At 45.8% G+C, this 19,453-nt stretch overlaps 1 protein-coding gene across 2 annotated transcripts in view; it reads right to left on the bottom strand.

The window, feature by feature from the left end:
- The window catches only part of SLCO3A1 (solute carrier organic anion transporter family member 3A1), a gene marked incomplete at both ends in the record, with an annotated part of 299,180 nt that overhangs the window by 60,654 nt on the left and 219,073 nt on the right, over positions 1-19,453 (bottom strand). For both annotated transcript variants that reach the window (XM_080692514.1, XM_080692513.1), the window contains one exon: positions 7,740-7,838. In XM_080692514.1, the coding sequence (XP_080548640.1) occupies positions 7,740-7,838 (99 nt within the window). The remainder of the gene's footprint in view (positions 1-7,739; positions 7,839-19,453) is intronic.

Raw genomic sequence — 19,453 nt, 5'->3', positions numbered from 1 at the left:
CATTATGAGCAGCGCATTCATAAACATTCCAGTCAAGCCTTCCTACAACTCCATAAAGCGGCTAATTTTCATTATCCCAATTTTGCACTGATTGGAGAAACTGAGGCTTAAGGAGGTTAGGCCCTCTGACCAAGTCTATAGTACTGAAGACAGGGCGGGAGGAAGAATTTGCCAACCAAGACCCACGCTCCCTACCACTCTGCTGTGCTACTGCTCTCAACTGTTTGGAGTTTGTGCTCCCTGTAAGGCCCTGGTGAATTGTTCATTCCTGGCCTCTGTGCAATGGGCCTAAGACTACCAGATCTTCCAGTAGGTGGCAAGCTAGCTTCAGAGCCCCTGTGCTCTGTGTCTTGGAGACCCTGATATACACCCAGCAGCAATAGTCCTAGAGGGACTAGATGCTTGTTTGCAGCTGCATGCTGACGAGAACAGAATGTAAGCTTGAAGGGCTTGGGGCTGAACGCCAGCTCTGCCCCTTATTAGCCCCAGCACCCGGGCCTCTGTTTCAACCACTGCCAAATAGAGATGGCATCCACCTAGCGCAGAGGCAAGGATGAGAGGTAATTGGCAAGTATCTCCCGATGCATAGTAGGTTCTTCGCACATGGCAGGGCTTATTTTCGCTTTTGTGTTTCTCTGAATGAGCATTTCGGCGTGTGGATTTGTTTTCCGCAGGCCCGTGGCACCGGGGAAACACAGGTGATTGTGCATCTTTATGCGAAGGAGAGAGGAGTAAGGGAGTTAAATTGCCTTGGGTAGCTGAGCAGGGATGTTTTCACTCGTAGCTTACTGCGTTTCCTCACCTGCTGCCAAGCGGAGAATGAAAACAAAAGCCAGCAAGAGCAAGCAGCATTCCCCTCCATTGTCTGACGCTCCATAAAAGGGGAATTGAAAGGTTGGCAAACGTGAGTGAGCAGAGAAAGAAATCTTAGCAATTGTTGGGGGAACAAAATTAGTGCTACGTGGAAAGTCATAAGAAGTTAGTGACTCTGTGTTATGTGTAAGAAAACATCCTGGGGAGAGGGATGGCGGTGTCTGTGGGGATGGAGGAGGGGGGCAGGCAGCTGTTTGTGTGAGCATGTCAACTCCTTCCCTGTAAGTACCTGTGTGCGAGGAAAACCCAGCATTTGCTCTAAGTTTGAAAGACAGGGAAGAGCACGCTGTCTTTGTCTGAACCAAAGCACACCTGCACGCTGGGGCGGGGTTAGGAGATGGGGCCTGCAGGAGGGTGTGTGGAGGGCGAGATCCAGGGAAACCATCGCCAGCTATCTTGGGAAGTATTGATTTTTTTTCCCCCTCCATTGCAATTACCCAGAGAAATAACAGGCTGAGGAGAAACCACTTGGTTCTGGAGTGCGTTGCCCTCAGCTCCAGGCTTTCTGAGTGAGTTTCAACCTGATTTTGGGAGGAAGACTAATGCCTGAATCTAGTCTGAGAAACTTCTTTCCTTTAGCAGGCTCCTCCATGAATAATATTTTATGAGCCATTTTGACTAGAGTGAAAAATCTCCCTCCACTTGCTGGGCAATTGTCAGCGCTCAGTAGAGACTGTTCCGGAATTATTGATGCTGAGGGGGAGTTCTCTATGGAGGCTGGCAAAGAATGATGTGGTGGATGTCAGCGATGTCTGGATTTGATCATCTGTTCCTCCGGGGGCAAAGAAGATTACACCTACCTCACGCTGTGAAGTTTGGTAAAGACGCATGCCATTGTTTTGCTCACAAAATGTGAGCAGAGAGGACATGTGTCACTTCTATGCAGAAATGCATATGAGCTGATACACAAGTCTCTACATTCCTCCCTCCTAGCCTGCTGTTTGACAAGATACAGTGAAGAGAAATGTCCCCATTGGCCTGCATTGGATGCACAAAATGAATGAAAAATGAATGCAGAGTATTTTAAACCACTGAGGTGTTGGGGGTATTTGTTATTACAGCAAAACCTGGTCTACTATAATACACAAGGCCTTGGAATAGACATTTCTGCTCTATGAGAAAAGAAGTCCCAGGAAGGCTTGCCAAAGTAGCAAAAGTATTGTTTTAGGTACAGATAGAGGGCAAAGTAAAAACAAAACAAAACAAAACCCTCCATTTCTTCTTCTAGTTCCTATCTTGAATTAAAAAAATATTACTGCAGTTTCAGCCTTTTGGGGAAGGTCACTGTCAGTAAGATGCCCCGAACACAACTGAAAAGCACCAATCTGTCTCATTTACTTATAAGCACCAAATTTTCAATGAAGTCAGACGCGTGGATGGATGAAGCTGCTGAAAGGAAGAAAGAGGAGAGATCATCCCCAGCTGAGGGGACATCCTCAGCCAAGACATGACGTCCTTGGGGGACCCGATGGGCAGGCTAAGCTCCTTCCGGCTGCTTATCTACCCCCGGGTCCATGGAACAATGGAAATGACATGCTGTTTCATCTCGGGGAGAGTCTGGTGAGGGGGACGGGAGACGGGGAGCAGAGGGAAGCAGGAGGGCTATCCACGGTGTGCGCCAGGATGGAATGCCCGTCTGCCAGGAGACCAGGCAGACCTGGGCCTGGCTTTGTGGGAGTCAACAGGTGTAGGGAGGTCTTCTCACGTCATGCAGTTCCCTCTAATGCCTCCGCGCTGGCATCTGGCTTTTGTTCTTTGGTTCTGTTGAGTAAGTTGAACGTGCAGCTGGTAGCTGTTTCCTTCCTCTGTGGAAGGGCAAGAGGCTTTATGGAACCACTGATATTCCCACCCAATTCCAAAGTCAAGAGAAGCCATTGGAAACAGGATTAAACTAGCTTACAACGAATCGACCAGCCCACCCTTGAGGATACCTGAGATCGAGAGAGATGAGCAGGGGACTTACATTTGTACCTCTTCCTCTTGGGCCATACTGATGTGCAAGGGCTACGATGGTTATCTGGGCATTTTTTTATTTAGTCCATTTACCTGTTTAACCTATTTAGACAAACTTTTGCTATGGGACTCGAGAATTCCAAGAGTATCATTAAGTTACAAACCTAATTAGAAACAGGAGCCAAGGAGGGGCTGAGAATGGAGGATTTCACGGAACATTCCAGATCCTAGACCTGGGCTAATTTGTCCAAAATGAAGGAATCTGGCAGTGGCAGCAGCTCTCCAAATGGCAGCGCACAGAGCTCTCAGCTTGCTGACCTTTTTCATGAAGCAAACAGACGGCCATATCTTGCTCCAGCTGCAAACACCATGCGGCTGTCTGCAGGGCCAGCTGGACAGGTCTGCACGGATGCGCTGGTGAGGTTGTGTCATCTTAGTAAGGCTCCTGTCCACAGAAGGGGCAGCCTGCTGGCTAAAATCAGGTTTCAGGGACGCACGCTGCTCAGCTACCAGCGGGGCTTGGGGTCAGACGTGCCTGGCATTGAGTCCTTGCTCTAGACCTTACTGGCTGCGGAAGTCAGTCCTCACTGCATTTGACATCCATTGTGTGCTAACTACGCCAGGCCCTGTCTAGTGATGGAACTTGTATCCACTGCAAACGACCATGAGGAGTGATGTCTCCAGAGTCAAAGAGCTCAGAGAGGGTGTAGTCTGGATTTGTGGATGCCCGATTCTGTTGCCTGGACTCTTATTCTGCATACCATAGTGACTCATTTAATAGTAGACTCTACACTGTTGTGGAAATGTTCCAAGGTTCCAAGCTTTAATAGGGGATCAATTCACGGGCCACTGCCTTTCCTAATTTCCTACAAAACCCACACTGCTATGGTCGGGCCAATTCAATGCTCAGTGGCACACACTACAACCACGTCCTCCTTTCTCCAGGTCCTGTTCTCAAGTCAGTTTCAACCTTACAAAAATATTCTAAAAGAGAAAAAAAAAAAAAAAAAGCTGCACAGGCACCACCACCATTTCTTCCCTTAGGAGAACCTATTCTCTGTAAGAACAGATGCACTGGGAGCCACACCGGACTCAAACAGATAGAAGGTGGCAGCTGCAGAACCCCCAGGTCGAAGCACAGCTAGGCAAATCACCCCAAGGGTCTCCCCCAACAGTGGGCCCATGCCTACAAGGAACCCTCTGCTCTGCACCCACTTACAGGTCCCAAGCCGGCCTCCTCCCTGGACTCTCTCTCCAATCCTGCTGGGCCCAGGGGGAAGGCGCATCCACAGCAGAGTCCCACTTCTGTTTCCCTGTAGGCCCAGTGCCTTCCATGACTCCTGCTCCTAACTACGTTCTCAGAAACTCCTGACTGTTCACACAGTTCAGAGACATACATGCTTAAGGTTAGGTTTCCATTTGTTGGGCGGTCCTTGCGCAGGGCTCTGTTTTAGGTAAGTGAGAAAAAAACACAGGGCAGGCCCTAAGGAATGGAGAACCCCTTCCTCAAAATACAGCCAAAAATACAGATAGCAGGTTCCAGTCATAACATTAGAAACAATAAAAATTGTTGGAAACTGAAGAATGTGGTGGCTGACTCCCCGGTAGAATAAATGATATCCTGCTGCCCCCTACTGGTAAGGACCAGCACCAACTGTGAAGCATCTTCAGCAAGGGCACGAACAAAGACTGATTCATGGGTGAGGCTTCCTTCTGTCCCAGAGAAGCAGATTGATGGGGAAGTCTGTTACCAACTTGGGAGCAGGAAAGGTTGTATCAGCACGCTTCAGGACAGAAAGGAAAAGTGCCCATCTGTCTTACAAGGGGGAGGCATCATACTGCCAAGGAGCCTGGAACTGTGGGTGATACCGCTTCACATAGGACCTTGAAAAGTAAGCAGAGATGCTGAACAGAATGGGATGGGAACAGCATTCCAGGCTGAAGGAACAGCTTCCGTGAGCTGAGGAGATGGAGAGTGGACAGGTGGACAGGCCAGGGGCCCCTGCCTCATCCTAGCTGCCCCATTATCCTTTGGTCATTCTAGGCACCGAGAAAAGATGCTCTTTCAACAACTCAGGGTGGAGTTTTGTGAGGGGACCCTCGAAGGGAAAATATTTGTAGGTTAGCCCCTCAAAACACGAGTTTACATAGATATATCTTTTTATTTGGGTACCTTCCTTCCCCTCTCTGTGCTCAGTCTCCCCAACTGGCTAATTCTCTCACTAGAAGAGAATGATGCCTGACGTCCTCGCCAGCTCAGGGATTCTGATCATTTATCGGGTTCGGTTCAGGGGCCACCACAGAGATGCTGAGGGCACACATGCCATCAGGCCATTGTCATCTCCCCCAAGGAGGCTTCCCCACTGTGCCCGGAGTAGCTCTCCTCGTCCTCCTGCCTGTCCCCCATCTGTGTGCCTTAGATGCAGTGAAAGCTGGCTTTTCTGCCTAGAGAAGCGAGATGGTGCTGACTTAGTTCACGTGCTGCTTCTCGTATCTTTCACCCTGTGCGCTAGGAGTTGGATTCAGAGGGCCACCCAGCTGCTGACAAACAGCAGCAACTACCGCCTGAGCGGACCCCTAGCACTTTACAAGAATAAGTAAGGCTGCTCTGGATCTTATTTTCCACTTGGAAATTTGTAACATCATTAGCTAGTAGTAAATATATCAGGGGGATTAATGGAGTGAATCACAAAGCAACCTGATTGGATTGAAAGCCATATTATTTCTTGGGGGTGAATTAGTAAATTTAGCACTGTCAGAGATGATGGATTGGGAACCTGGGAACTGAGAGCTCTTATTGATCTCCAGAACAGATCAGTATAAGAAGGTGGAGTAACTTCCCACTCTGCTTTCAAAGAGAAAGTAAATGTAGCTTTGCTGCTCACTGAGCTGTGTGGAGCTACAGCCATCTCTTTTAGTCGTGGGATAGAGTTGTGACCACTTGTAGTGGACAGCATCTTGGATGGTCCCCAAAGATCCTTTCCCTCTGATATTTATGTCCTTGTATAGTAATCCTTTTACTCAACAGTGGACCTGAATGCTTAGGGACTGGCTCCTAGCAAACAGAACACAGGGATGTCCCTTCCAAGATGAGGTTATAAGACTGTGGCTCCTTGTCCCAGGTGTTTCTTTGCTCATTCTTACCAGGAAAACCCTGGTGAGGTAGTCCACAGAGAGGTTCAGGGTTATTGGCCTGGAAACGGACTTTGAGGCCTGCCTATACCACAGGTTGAACACGGGAGTGGATCCTTTTCCCATCGCATCTTGAGATGACTGTAGATTAAAGACCAACACCTGGAGCTCAGCCTCCTAAGAAACTGTAAGCCAGAACTATCCAGCTAAGCTGCTCCCATATGCTAGACCCAGAGAAATACCGTTTTAAGTCACTAAATTTGGGGTCATTTGTTATGCAGCAAAAGAAAATCAATACACTACACAACTCGCTTTGGTAATGCAACGCAAATAAAAACACTGTGTGTTACTTTTGAGCACAAGCATGTCAAGAGCCAGAGGAAACCTTGTCTTGAGAACTGTGCAGGCTGGAGTCAGGATGAAGTTCTGTGAGCCCAGGCCCCAAAATGACCACAGTGGACCAAGTCCCGTCCTCTCCAACACCACCAACCTGTGTTAGACAGATAGCATGACAGAACTATACTTTGGATGTAAAGTCACCTAGATTTTAGGACTATTTGTCATCGCAGTATAAGCTAACCCACCCTGACTAGAATACTGGTCACAGAATAACAGACTGAGGGACCCCAAAAAAATCTTAGAAATGCTCTTCCTGCTAAGAACACAACATTTACTTAAAATGCTTTGGCATGGTCCTTGTGAAGGCCACTGCAAGTAATTTACATAAAGAGTTTTCAAATGATCTGTCTCCCTGACCCCAATCACAAATTCAAACTTCACATTCCCAGAGCATGAGCTCTGACTTTTAGTTCAGCAAGTCAGGCTTTCATATAGGCTAGAGGAACAGCTTTCAATGAATTTATGCCAGGCATTGCCACGTATCTCCTCTCATTTAGTTCTTACGAAGAGCTCTGAGGTGGATATAATTATTGCTACCTTTAAATTACAGGTGAGAAAAATGCAGATTTGAAGACTAAAACCAACTATTAGGGGTTATTCTCCCTTACGTAAATATTGGCAGAACCCAGACTTGAGTCAGACCCTCTGAACCAACACTCATGTTCTTTCTAGAGTTGAATGTCGCCTAAAGCCCCATGCGTTCAAGGCTTAGTTGCTAAGCTACATCAGCTTGGGAGGTGGTGGAACCTTCAGTGGGTGCAGCTTGGGGGGAATGAAGCTAAGTCATTATGGGGCTCTCCTAGAAGGGGACATTGGGTCCCTGGCCCCATCCTCCCCTTTTAGCTACCATGAGGTTAGCAGTTTTGCACCATCCTGTGCTCCCACCATGATCTACTGCCTCACCACAGGCCTAAAGACCATGGGCCAACCGACCACAGACTAAAACCTCTAAAACCAGAAGCAAAAATAAGCCTTTCTTCTTTTTAAGCTGATTACATCAGGCATTTGTCATAGTGACAGAAAGCTGACTAACACAAGGGCTACTGATTATCAGGAAGTTTTTATTTTTGATTTATTAATTTTTTTGGTGGTACTGGGGATGGAACCCAGGGGCTTTTCTACCTCTGCGCTATACTTCCAGACCTATTTTATACTTTATTTAGAAACGGGGGTCTCACTAAGTTGCTGAGAGCCTCACTGAGTAGCCGAGGCTGGCTTCGGACCTGTGCAATCCTGTCTCAGCCTCCCAAGTGCTGGAATTAAAAGTGTGTGCCACCACGTCCAGCCATCAAGAAGGTTTTAGAACCCAGCAGTCTGAAGACTCCTTTGCAAGGGAAGAAATGCTTGCAGGTGGTGGTTAAAAATAAAGGTATGCTCCTTACTTGTGTCAATGAAGACCGCATCCACATAGATTTTGGTACAGAAGGAGCCCAGAATAAATCCACAGGCAGGTCCAAATACCAACATTGTGAACAGGATTCCTGAAAGAAGAGGAGGAAATGTCAGAAACCGAAGTCATTGAACAAGCAAAATCATCAAAGGTCAAAGAAATTATTTTACATGGATCCACTGAGTCGTCTAATTATTACAAATGATATCACAGGAATGCGTCTAAACATACTGCGAGAGGAAAGCCAGCTTTTCTCACTTTTAGAAATTTCATTAAAATACTGCATATGATGTTGGAATTCTGTAGGATTTTGATAGATTGCTTTGACATAGATGTTATAGGTCCTAGAATACTTACCTTTAGAGGACTTTAGTCCACATCAATCAAACTTCTTCTCATTAGTTCTTTTTGCCATCGACAGTTTTGAAAGAATTTTTGTAGTCTTACTTTTACATTTATTTAATGTGATATAACTCATGGCATTTATGATTAGTTAAGACTTTTCTTCACACGAGTTCTTGTGAAGCGAGAAAACTTTAGGCCATGAATTGTTTTCAAATGTAATGAAATGTTTGCAAGCACTGAATTTAGCAAGTACCAGAATTTACGCAGTGACATGCTTTGAGAAGAGCGAATTAGATATTTTGTTAATTGCAACTTATAAAGCCCTCTTATATTATGGAATCAGATCTGTTCTTGTCACTCCAGAGTTAAAGTTGCAAGTTACAGTTGCTCTGTCTTGAATTTATCCACAGCATTTGGGAAGATGACAAGCCCTGGGCCTGTGTTCTTACCTGATACCTACAGAACCTGGACCTTTGTACAAAATTCTTGGATCATCCTGGAAAAAGTACTGAATCTCAACTAAAAACCCACAGGGTGTATATATTTACGTTTCAACTTTGATCGGCATTTATTTAGCGCTAACAGTTTCCCCATGTCCTCTGATAAAAGTAAAGAATAAAGACATGGCCTCTCCCTTTGAAAGACACCCACATGATGGAGGAAACTGACACATGGGTAATCCAACCCAAACAGATAATCCTGAAGGGCAGGTGCTATCAGGTTCGCCTGGGCACTTGAGCACAAGTGGGGGATCAATGTCCCCAAGGGAAGCTATGCTCACCGGCGGGTTCCTCTTCCACTGGGTCTATCTGCAGGGGTAGACTAACTCAGACTGATTTCTCTTGGTGATGCCATCATGAAACCAATAAAATATTCATCCACTCAATCAATTGTTATTGAGACATGCACCAAGTGTTAATCTCAGGGTTATGGATTCAGCATTGAACCAAAATAAAAATCCTGGCCTTATTGGAGCTCATTGACTTGGAAACAGAACCACCACCAACCACCAACCACCATCACCACTCCACAACTTCAGAAACTACAGACAGGAGTTCAGTGGCTCTCCATATTTGGCAAAGGAAGCCAGGTCATAACAGTTTATAGATAGGAACCCAGAACCCTAAAGCAACCACTTGAGGATGGCTAGAAGGACATGATGTTTGGTGAAGGAAAGAATTCAAAAGGAATGTTTTGTAGCATACAAATGGGGATGGATTCACTCTCAGCGAGATCCTACTCTTTGGCTTGAAGAAACATAAACTGTCTTAATCTGTTCCGCAGACAGCCAGAGACCCTACATCTCAGTTATTCCCGTTCATTGGAGAAGTTTTTAAAAATGAAAGCATGTAACTTGCAGAGAAGTGACATCCATATTTTCAGCCCATTGCTAGCTGGAGTGGTTTGTGACGACGTAGACAGCCAATCAGAGAAGGCGCGCGTGTGTGTGTATGCATGTGTATGTGGGGGTTACAAGGAAGATCCAGACATGGGGACCTTACATCAGGTGGCTGGAATTAGGGAAGCTGCCCTTTGTGGATGAGATCAGTGAGCATCAGGGGTCTTAGCCCCTTTGCCTGGGTGAAGGCAAAGGCAGCAGAGGAGGGTTCTAAGCAGCAGCAGTAGAGGACATGGAAAGTGGTTATATCCCAGGCAAGAGCAGTGCTCACGGTAGACTGAGGTGGTTTCTGCTTCCAGGTAAAATTGTGAAGGCAGCCGCATCCTCCTGTTGTGGCTGCAGAGGGAGGGAAGTCACTCACCAGCATTGCACTTTCCCAAAAGAAAGACAGGGAGATGGGCACAATTTCCTCACTAAGGTTGCCGTGAGCACTTGCCACTGATATTCCCCGCACATCCATGACCAGTAGCATCCCCTTGTGATCATCTACCTTTTCCCATGAATTAAATACATCCCCAAACAATGTAATCCCCACCGATTCATTCCCTAGATACTGAGGAATGAAAAGATTCCCTAATACGTAATAGGGCAAAGGAACAAGCTTTTAGTATTATTGGAAAAAATAATAAAGACGCCTTAGTGAGTTGAAGAGTCTGTGAATACTGCAGTTACTTCCACATTCGGGAACAGAAGAGAGAGGACTGGCCAGGCATTGAGGGGCAGCTGGGGTCCTCACAGGTCCTGGGTGGGCTTCCTGGAGCTGCTGGCCTCAGCTGTCCATGGAGCTCTGTGGGGCTCGGATGGGCCAGCTGTAGTCCGGCGGCTTGGCTGGACAGTGACATTTGGCCTGAGGTGCAATCACCCCAGTTCCCTGGGAAGCAAGGGTGGCTCCTAAAACTCTTAGATATATGTTCCCATTTTTTTTTTTTTTTTGGTGGTACTGGGCTTCCTGGAAGCCCTTATACCTCCGGGCTACACTCTCAGACCTATTTTATACATTTTATTTAGAAACAGGGTCTCTTAAGCCAGCGCGGCTGGCTTCGAACCTGTGCTATCCTCCTGTCTCCGCCTCCCAAGTGCGGGATTACAAGTATGTGCTGCCACGCCCGGCTATGTTCCCATTTTAACAGTCCAGATTCTTCCCAAACGCCAGAAAAGCCCCGAAGAGGCCAATTCCAAAACCATATTTTTGTGTGAAGGACACCTCCCCCCCCCAGTTAAAACCTCTGGGGTCCATTTTCTAAGTAGCATTTCCTTAGAGAAGTCAGCATAAACCAACTGCAATATGTCCTGGAAAATGTTTCAAAGGATAAAGTCGTGGTGTGGACAGGGACGTGGAGGGCCTCACACACCAGAAGGCACCTTCTCCATTTCAGCAACATCCCAGGTCAACATCTCAGATGGAGAAGCTCAGAGGGCTCAGCCTGGGTCTTTAGGGAAAGTTGATTCCTGAGGCTAAGACCTCAGAGTTACTTATGAATCTGCTTCCCTGACTCTCCCTTGAATTCATCACACTGGGGTGAGACTTTGTTCTTCTGTGTCTAGCAAAACCACTTCAAGTGTTCTGCCTACATAGGCAAAAAAGGGATCGATATCAGATCCAGGATGCCTATGGGGAATAGCAAATGATGCCTCCAGGCCCAGGAAAAAATGCTTTTCTATGGTCCCATGCTGCCCTCTGCTGGATTTCTACACAACTTGCAGAGAGCGCTGTTGAAGAGGAGTGTCTGGGACCACAGCCAGAGAAGCAGGAAGCATCCTTCAAGTTTCTAGGTCCTGTATAATTGAAAGTACTTTACACGCACAGCCTCCTGCGATCTTTCCAATGACTAAAGGGGGAGGAAAGGGAATCTCAGAGGCCCTCCCCTGTGGCACAGCCAGAACGCAGTGTGTGGGGGACAGAGGGGACTCAGGCCTGATTTCCAGAGGTTTCCATTAAAGGAAAAGTCCAGGTGGCCATGGACAAGCTGGGCCCAATCCTGGATCCACCACTTCCTACCTCTGTGACTGCCATGAACTGTGCCTCAGTTCCCTCAGTTTGTCAAATGGAGTAATATTTTATCAGCTTTGAAGGGCCGTGTTGTGGAGTGAGTGACCTAGTATTGTTACGCTCTTAGACCAGGACCTAGAACAGGTCAAGAGCCACATAAGTGCTGACTAGACAGAATGCCCGTCTCTGCTGGTCACTGGAGACCTCTTTCCAAAAGTTCATACCACCCTCCATGCCTTGTTTCTGGAAGCCATTGTTGGAGCTGGTAGGAGGCCAGGCTGGGAGGGACCTGTGGGGAAGCAGCTCTGGGCAGCACCTCACCACAACATACATGCATTGGTCAACTACGGTCCACCCCATGCTCGGATGCCACTGGCCAAGCATGGAGCGATGCTAATCTAGCTTCCTAGGAACCAGATGGCAGGAAAAGGGAAGCGGTAGCTTCAGGAGGGAATGGTTGAGTCCCATGGCAATCTAGCTCTGGATTTCTGGTTTGTTCACAGCACTTCTTAAAAATTAAAATGAACCTACAGTTCTCAAACTAGGTGCTGAGATGCCTTGGGGTACTGCAGAATGGTTTAAGTTTCTAAGGAAAACAGAGAAATATCGGACATCCATTGGATGTTACTCAAGGAGTTACAATGTTGGCTGCCACTATATTTTCTTTGGATGATATCTAGTTTTTGTGAACTGGATTTTTCGCAATTGCCGTGAAAAAAGCACGTGTGAAAATCTGTTTGGAACAGAAAATGAGGATGGCAGCATCTGATCCAACTCCCAGGTTTGAAAAGCTGTGTAATTCCCCACAGGGACACTTCTGATGGGAAGAGATTAAGGTTAAAGATAATTTTTTTCTTTCAACATATTATTTTTCAAACAGCTACTCTATTGTTAGGACACAAACATTAGTAAATAGTTTGATTCTAACTGCCTGATAAACAAAACTGTAAGGTATTTCTTTCAGATACAGGGCTCTGTGAAAAATATAACCTAGATACTTGGCAAAGTGAACTGAGAAAGTTTGGAAACTGTGGGTGCAAATCTGCCTGAGACACTGATTATCTTGACTTCTGCTCCGAGATTGGAAGGGTTCTAGGCCTTGCCAGTCTAGCACAAGTGTGGGCTGGGGCAAATTCCTCTTGGAGATTCCAGCAACACCTCCTGCTGCTGAGTCCATCTTCTCCCATGGAATCTTCAGATTTAGCACTAGCCACCTTGAAGCCATGGGGAAGAAGAGATGAGCTCGTCGAGGATTTTGTCCTCAAGAAGCTTGATCTCTTATTGGAGACTGTCAAGTATCATTAGTCATCAACAACTATATATGATGCACCTACCATGTGCCTGGCATCGGACTAACAGTTGGGATACGGCAGCGGACAAAATAAACTCTTTGCCCTTGTGGATTTGTATTCTAGAAAATGAGAGGCAATAAACAAGCCTCCTTATCATATGCTGCCAGGAGCAATACCAGATGAGGATTCACAATGGTAAGAAACACACCCCAGCCCACACTGAGTCCTGCAAATTACATGCACTGTGGTAGAAGTGGCATGAAGCTGGGATGAGGACTTGCAGGTTAATTCTGAATAATGACCCCTAAAGATACCCATGTAGTCAAGAGGGTCTTTTAAATGTGGAAGGAGGGGGTGAAAGTCAGAGCCAGAGAGACAGCATCATGAGAGGAACCTGAGTAGTCACTCAAGCTTTGCAGACTACCACAAGCCAAGCACATGGGCAGCCCCTGCAAACTGGGAAAGACAAGAAAATGGACCTCAGCTCTGCCAACACCTCGATTTTAGACTAGTGAGACCCAGCATGGACTTCTGACCTCCTGAAGTGGATATTTTTTAATTGTAATATTTTTTTTTTTGTGGTACTGGGGTTCCTGGAAACCCTTATACCTCTGGGCTACATTCCCAGACCTATTTTATACTTTTTATTTTTGGAAACAGGGTCTCTTAAGCCAGCGCGGCTGGCTTTGAACCTGCACGATCCTCCTGTCTCCGCCTCCCAAGCGTGGGGATTATAAGCGTGCGCCACCATGCCCAGCTGAGTTGTAATTTTTAAGTCACTGAGTTTGTGGTAACTTATTATAGCAGCAATAGAAAACTAGTATAATCACTGGGCAAATTGGAGGAAATGCTGGGGTAAATGCTAAGATATCGTGTGAAGGTTTTGTGTTATCTGACCATAAAAATTTTGTTTGTGTGTGTGGGGGGCATCACTTCTTAGACTTGATGTTAACTGGGGCACAGTCCATGAGACCCTGAAATAGATGCATCTCAAGTGGAGATGCCCTTCTTTATATGGAGTTTGTCCCAGTGCGGAGGCAAAGTAGACTCACTAGCTGACCACAGGATATGTGAATAATAGTACTAGCTGCAGCCACGCCCAGCAAGGACAGAGTAACTTTCCCTTTGCCAATGGGATGCTCAAACCCAGAGCCCAGGAAGGGGCAGAGCAGGGACCCAGACCTCTACACACAACTTCCCTGCCTACTGCTCCTTCCCAAGCCCCTCTGCCCTGATTTCTCTCAGTGCTGGTGACGTCCCCACTGAATGTCCCTCTTTCTAGATGCAATGTGAATATGGAGCTCACTGTGGGGCCTCCATGAAGGATCAGGCCAGATGCATTTAACCCCCAAAATAATTTGGAGAACCCAACTGGAATTTTCTATCTGGAATTTACTTTTTCAGTGTAGCAAGCTGGTTCTACACTGCTTATCACAATTACGAGAGCCAAGAATAATCTAGACACTTTCAAATAACAGTTGTCAGGACTTGTCTTACTGCATGTCAAAGATATAATGAGGAATACAATACACCTTCAGCACAAAGAACAAGAAATATACTTAGAAAGCAGAAGATGTAGCCCAGAAACCATTCATACCCACGAGGACACCTAACTCATGACAGTGCATTACAGACCAGTGGGGGAAAGAACGATCTTTTGCATAAATAGTATTGAGAGAATTTGAAATTATTGAGGGAAAACACCTAACTCCATCTCACAATGCATACAAAAATCAATTCCAGGTAAATTGGAAATGTTGGGTGTGAAAAGGAAAACGATAAAGCTTAAAATAATAGAGGTGGCAGAGTAAAATACCTTCAAGATTCTTAAACATAGGAAGCACTAGCTACTGAAAGGAGAAATTGATAAACTGGTCTATATTACAGTTAAGAATTTCATTCATTAAATTAGAATAATCCACTAAGGAAGCAGAAATATGGGAAATACATGTGTAACATATATCTTTTTATAACAAATATAGAAACTAAAGAGCTCATATCTGAACTATACTAAAACACAAGTGAACGAGAAAAACTCAGATTAGTAAAAACAAAAAATGGGCAGAAACCATAACCTGCATTTCACAAAAGAGAAAAATGAACAATAAAATGTAAAAAAAAAAATGCTCATCAGAACTCAAATAGAAAAGTCAAACCCCAACAAGATAGCGTCACATTTTTATCTGGCTGAAGAGTCTGACACTACTAAGTGTTGACATGGACCTGCAACCTCCAGAACTCCTGATGCTGTGGGTAGGAGTGTAAATTTAACTCTCTGGCAAAACCTTGTCAGTGTCTGAAAAAACTGAAGATACACTAACCCAAGGACTCATGATTCTAACTCCCAGGTTAATATCCCACAGTTTGTAAGATCCCCAACCTGTAAACCACGCAATCCATAGTACGACAGATAAATCAGATGAACACATTTTTATTTTTCTGCACTTTGGAATTATAACCAAGAAAACAGCAAAGCAACATAGACTGGTATGAATCTATTTACATAGAACTTCAAGGTAGCAAAGTTAAACTTACTTAGTCATCTAAACCTAGAAGGGCCAATCCACTATAAAGAAAACCAGGGAGATGAATAATGTAGAAGTCAGGACTCTGGTTACTGCTATAGGAAAGAGAAAATTATATATACATAAGAAGGACTTGGGATGGGGAGGGCTGAGGGAAAGTAGTTTTCTGGTGTTAGTTTTTTTTTTTTTTTAACATATTACATGAGAGTTTCACAAAAATTTGTTAAGCTATAAACTTATTTACACACAAAAATGTGCTTGTACAGTATGGTCCAGGCCCATATACACAAGTGGCTATGTGTTCTGTTTATCATGCGAGGCTGCGGACTGGGCTGTGTGACTTTACATATTCTTTCATGATTCTAACAATGCATTGCGTGCCATCATCCCAGATTACCCAAAGAGGAACTGAGGCTCAGAGAGGTTAGGCATCTTGCCCCATGATGTCTGGCTTGTAGATGCCTGCTTAATTTTGTATCAGTCTGCAAAACCAGGCCTCCAGTCAGCTCAAGGACAAATAAGCAAGATTAAAAAACAAAAGCAAAGTCCCAAACTTTGCAATTCAGAGGCAGGCAGTCACTTGAGTGAGGAAGCCATTTGCAGGTACGGAAGGATCACCAGAAACCAACGTATGAGCAGAGTGAAAATTAACAGAGGGGGCCCCTGAAGAGAGATCACATGCTCCAACAAGAAGTCACAGGAGGAACATAAGAGATTTATTTAAGGAAGCTGGGGCACAGTAACAAAAATGCTATGATAAAGGGAGTTACATTTAAGAGAAAAAGTGTGTTTTGTTTGAGGGAGAGTCTGGATAGGGCTGCTTCTCCGGGATGAGAAATGCCATTAACATATGCTCCAGAGGGAGGTCTGAAGTGGACCATTTCTGGAAGTGAAGAATGGCCTGGAGCCTTCCACGTGGCTAGTTCTATTTAGCCTGGAGACTGCTCCCCTCGATGCACATGCATCTGGGGAGGTCACTATCTCTTTTCCCACAACAGCTTAGTATCTACATTGCTTTGATCTTGTTGGAGACTTTCTTTCAGGAGTTTAAGTGAGGGCCTGCAGAGGATTTAGCCTTCTGAGATCCCTGCAGTTTTCTAAATGCTGATATTTTTATTTAAAAGGGTGTGAGTTCTTCTTTTCTGTGCTCCAGGTCTGTGTCAATCCATTCCACTTGGTTCTTTATCTACCTGATAGACTGGCAGACAGACCGGAAATGAACACAAGAGCACACAGCAAACCACAAGGCCCAACCGGAAGTCATGCAGGACCACAGGAAATGAAAACACAAGGAAACGGGAACTGAGAACAGACCAGAAATCACACAGGCCAACCCCCCCCAAAAGTTACACGAACCCACCGAAAATAAGCACAAAGGAAACCGGAAATGAGCATGTGAACCAACAGGAAATGAATGAGGGGGGACAGGAAATGAACACAGGAAGACCGGAAGTGAGCTCACAAGCACAACGGAAATCACATGGGCCCAACAGAAATGAACACAGGGGCTGATTGAATATGAACACGAGAGAGAGAAGTCACACAGGCCAACTGGAAAGAGCACGATAGACTAGAAGTCACAGAGACTGGCCACAGAAAGACCACTGGTAGAAAGAGCAACAAGTCACAGGGGTAGACCAGAAGTCCTGCAGGCCAACTTTAAAAAAAAAACAAAAAAACACTTCAGTTGATTAGAAGTTACACAGGTTCACGATATAGGGACACATGGGAGAGCCCAGAAATGAACTTTGGGGTGCACTGGAAATCTCAGTTGACTGAAAGTCACGCATGCTTACCGGAAATGAACACAGACACCAAATCAGAAGTGAACTGACAGACTAGAAATACAGGGGACAGAAATAACAGGGAGTTATTGGAAATCACACCGGCCCCTGGAAACGGAGACCTGGGTTGACCAGAAAGAAGACGTAGGTGGACCAAAAATGAGTATGGTGGGACAGATCAGAAATCACTTAGAGGAACTGAAAATCACAGCCCACCAGAAACGACCACAGGGGCACAATAGAAATGAACACTTGAGAAAACTGGAAATGCACACGGGCAGACTGGAAGTCATTTGGGGGAAATGGAAGTCACACAGATCCACCGGAAAGAAAGAAATCCATGGCAAGACTGGAAATGAAAAGATTGTCTGGAAATCAATATTGGGGCAAACGGTAATAGCAAATGGAGAGACTGAAATCCAACACCCTGACAGGCTGGATATCAAAAGCAGACAGGAATTCAACACATGTGTCAGGGAGACCCTACCTTAGGTGGCAGGTAGGGTGGGGTTAAGGCTAAGATCACAGAGCGACTGCTTAGCTGCTGGGAGGCCTGGGCAAGGCAGCCTCTGGGCTAGTTTTTGTGTCTGAAAGGGTGAATGCTAGTAAGACATTTAATGGGGCAGTCGTGAGAAATACACGAGAACTAATGTAGTGGTCCCTGTGTGGCCCCTGACACAGATGAAGAACTTCATAAATGTTACTTTCTACTGATGCTCCATGGCTTTGCTTAGTTTTACAAAAAAAATGAAAAAGACAAGATGCTGAATGCCATTTCCTCTCCCTGCAGCCAGGCTCACTTATTGGCTGGCTCTCCAAGGAGATGTGGTTTCTAGCTGGCTACCGCAGGACAGAAAGCACTGTAGAAACAGTGTTGACCGTTCCCTCTGAACTCTTATCTTTCTCTTTGTCCAAGTGCCTTAGGGCCTTTTTTTCTGTGAAGACAGCAGAGGCAGGAATGGAGAGGTGCAGGCTGACCAGAAAGCTGTAGGCATCTGCCACCTGGTGGCATGAACTCCTCATGCAGCTGAAAGCAAAGCCCAACTGGCCACCCACAAACTCAGTCTTCTACTGAGGTCTCTACTCACTTTGTAATTTGAATGAACTGTTAGCATTTCTGAGCTCCAGTTTCTTTCTTTGGGTGGGATGGGACAAGGATACTACCTGCCTGATCAGTGGGTCTCTTCCAGGTTGTGCTGCTCTTGGGTGGGTGTGTGAGCATGGTGCCAATGTCCATTGTGCCTCAGGTTTCCCTTTCTGTGAAACTGGCTGACAACATACCCTACTCTCCTATGGGGTCTTTGAGTATTAAGTGGATAAGTGCACAAAAGGCTTTATATTAGGCCCTGAAATATATATGTTCTCCAAAGACATGAGCTGTTTTTTTGTTCTTGCTGTCCTGCCCTGGGAAGGAAAGCCCCAAGGACACTGTGGTCTCAAGTGGTGGCCCTGACTCCTTGCCAGGACTGAGACATCGTGAAGCAGGGCACGGAAAGGGCAGAGCTGAGGTCTCTGCAACTGACCTAAGGACAGACCCCCTCGGGGGCAATCTGTGGTTTTCTTGGGAGCTGAGATTCGTTTGACACTGCTTTGAGAAAATGACGTTTATTCTTTTATAGCACCTCCTTGTCCTGAATTGCATGAGTGGATGCTTCCACTTGAGGGAAAGCTGTCTGCATATTCTTTTGGTCTCATTTTAAAAGTAATGATTCAGGAGGGGAGGAAGCCACTCTGATCCTGCCATCCCGAGGCAACCGTTTTCTTCAAATCTTTCTCTAGTCTTTGTGATTTTTGAGGAGCCAAACGATACTTTGCATGACCATCTGCTAAGGACTACAATCCTATTTTTGTACACGAGGAGACAGAAGCTCAGAGAAGTCAGTCAGTTGTTCCACGGCCACGCAGCTTGTACAAGGCAGAGGTGGAGGTGACCCGAGCGCTCCAGAATCTAGTTCTTACAGGAAGAAGAGACAATGGCGCAATGGACAAGGCTTTAGAATCAGCAGAGCTGACTCTAACCAGGTTGGCATCCTGGCTCACTGCTCTATTTCTGGATGACTCATTTCTCAACTGAGTGTGAGAATAAGGATATCTACCTTGTGGCACAGTTAGAATCGGACACAATGCATGCGAAGCCTCTAAAGCCTGAAACACAATAGATGCTTCCTAGAATTATCTTTGTGTCTCAGGATTGATGGGGCCAGGAAGGAAGCTCTGCATGGCTGGTATCCCTAGGCATGTGTCCATTTCTGTAGCTGCGCTGGAGGCTTTTTAACCCTGGATGGTCTCAAGTGGGAAGAGGAAACTCAGGCTGGCTGGGGCTCTTGCCCACTAGAGGGCAGCACAAGCCTAGAAAAAGAGACCCCTGTCT

The sequence above is a fragment of the Muscardinus avellanarius genome (assembly GCF_963383645.1).
Source record: "Muscardinus avellanarius genome assembly, chromosome: 3".
Taxonomy (NCBI): Eukaryota; Metazoa; Chordata; class Mammalia; order Rodentia; family Gliridae; genus Muscardinus; species Muscardinus avellanarius.
This window is presented reverse-complemented; position numbering and strand designations above follow the sequence as displayed.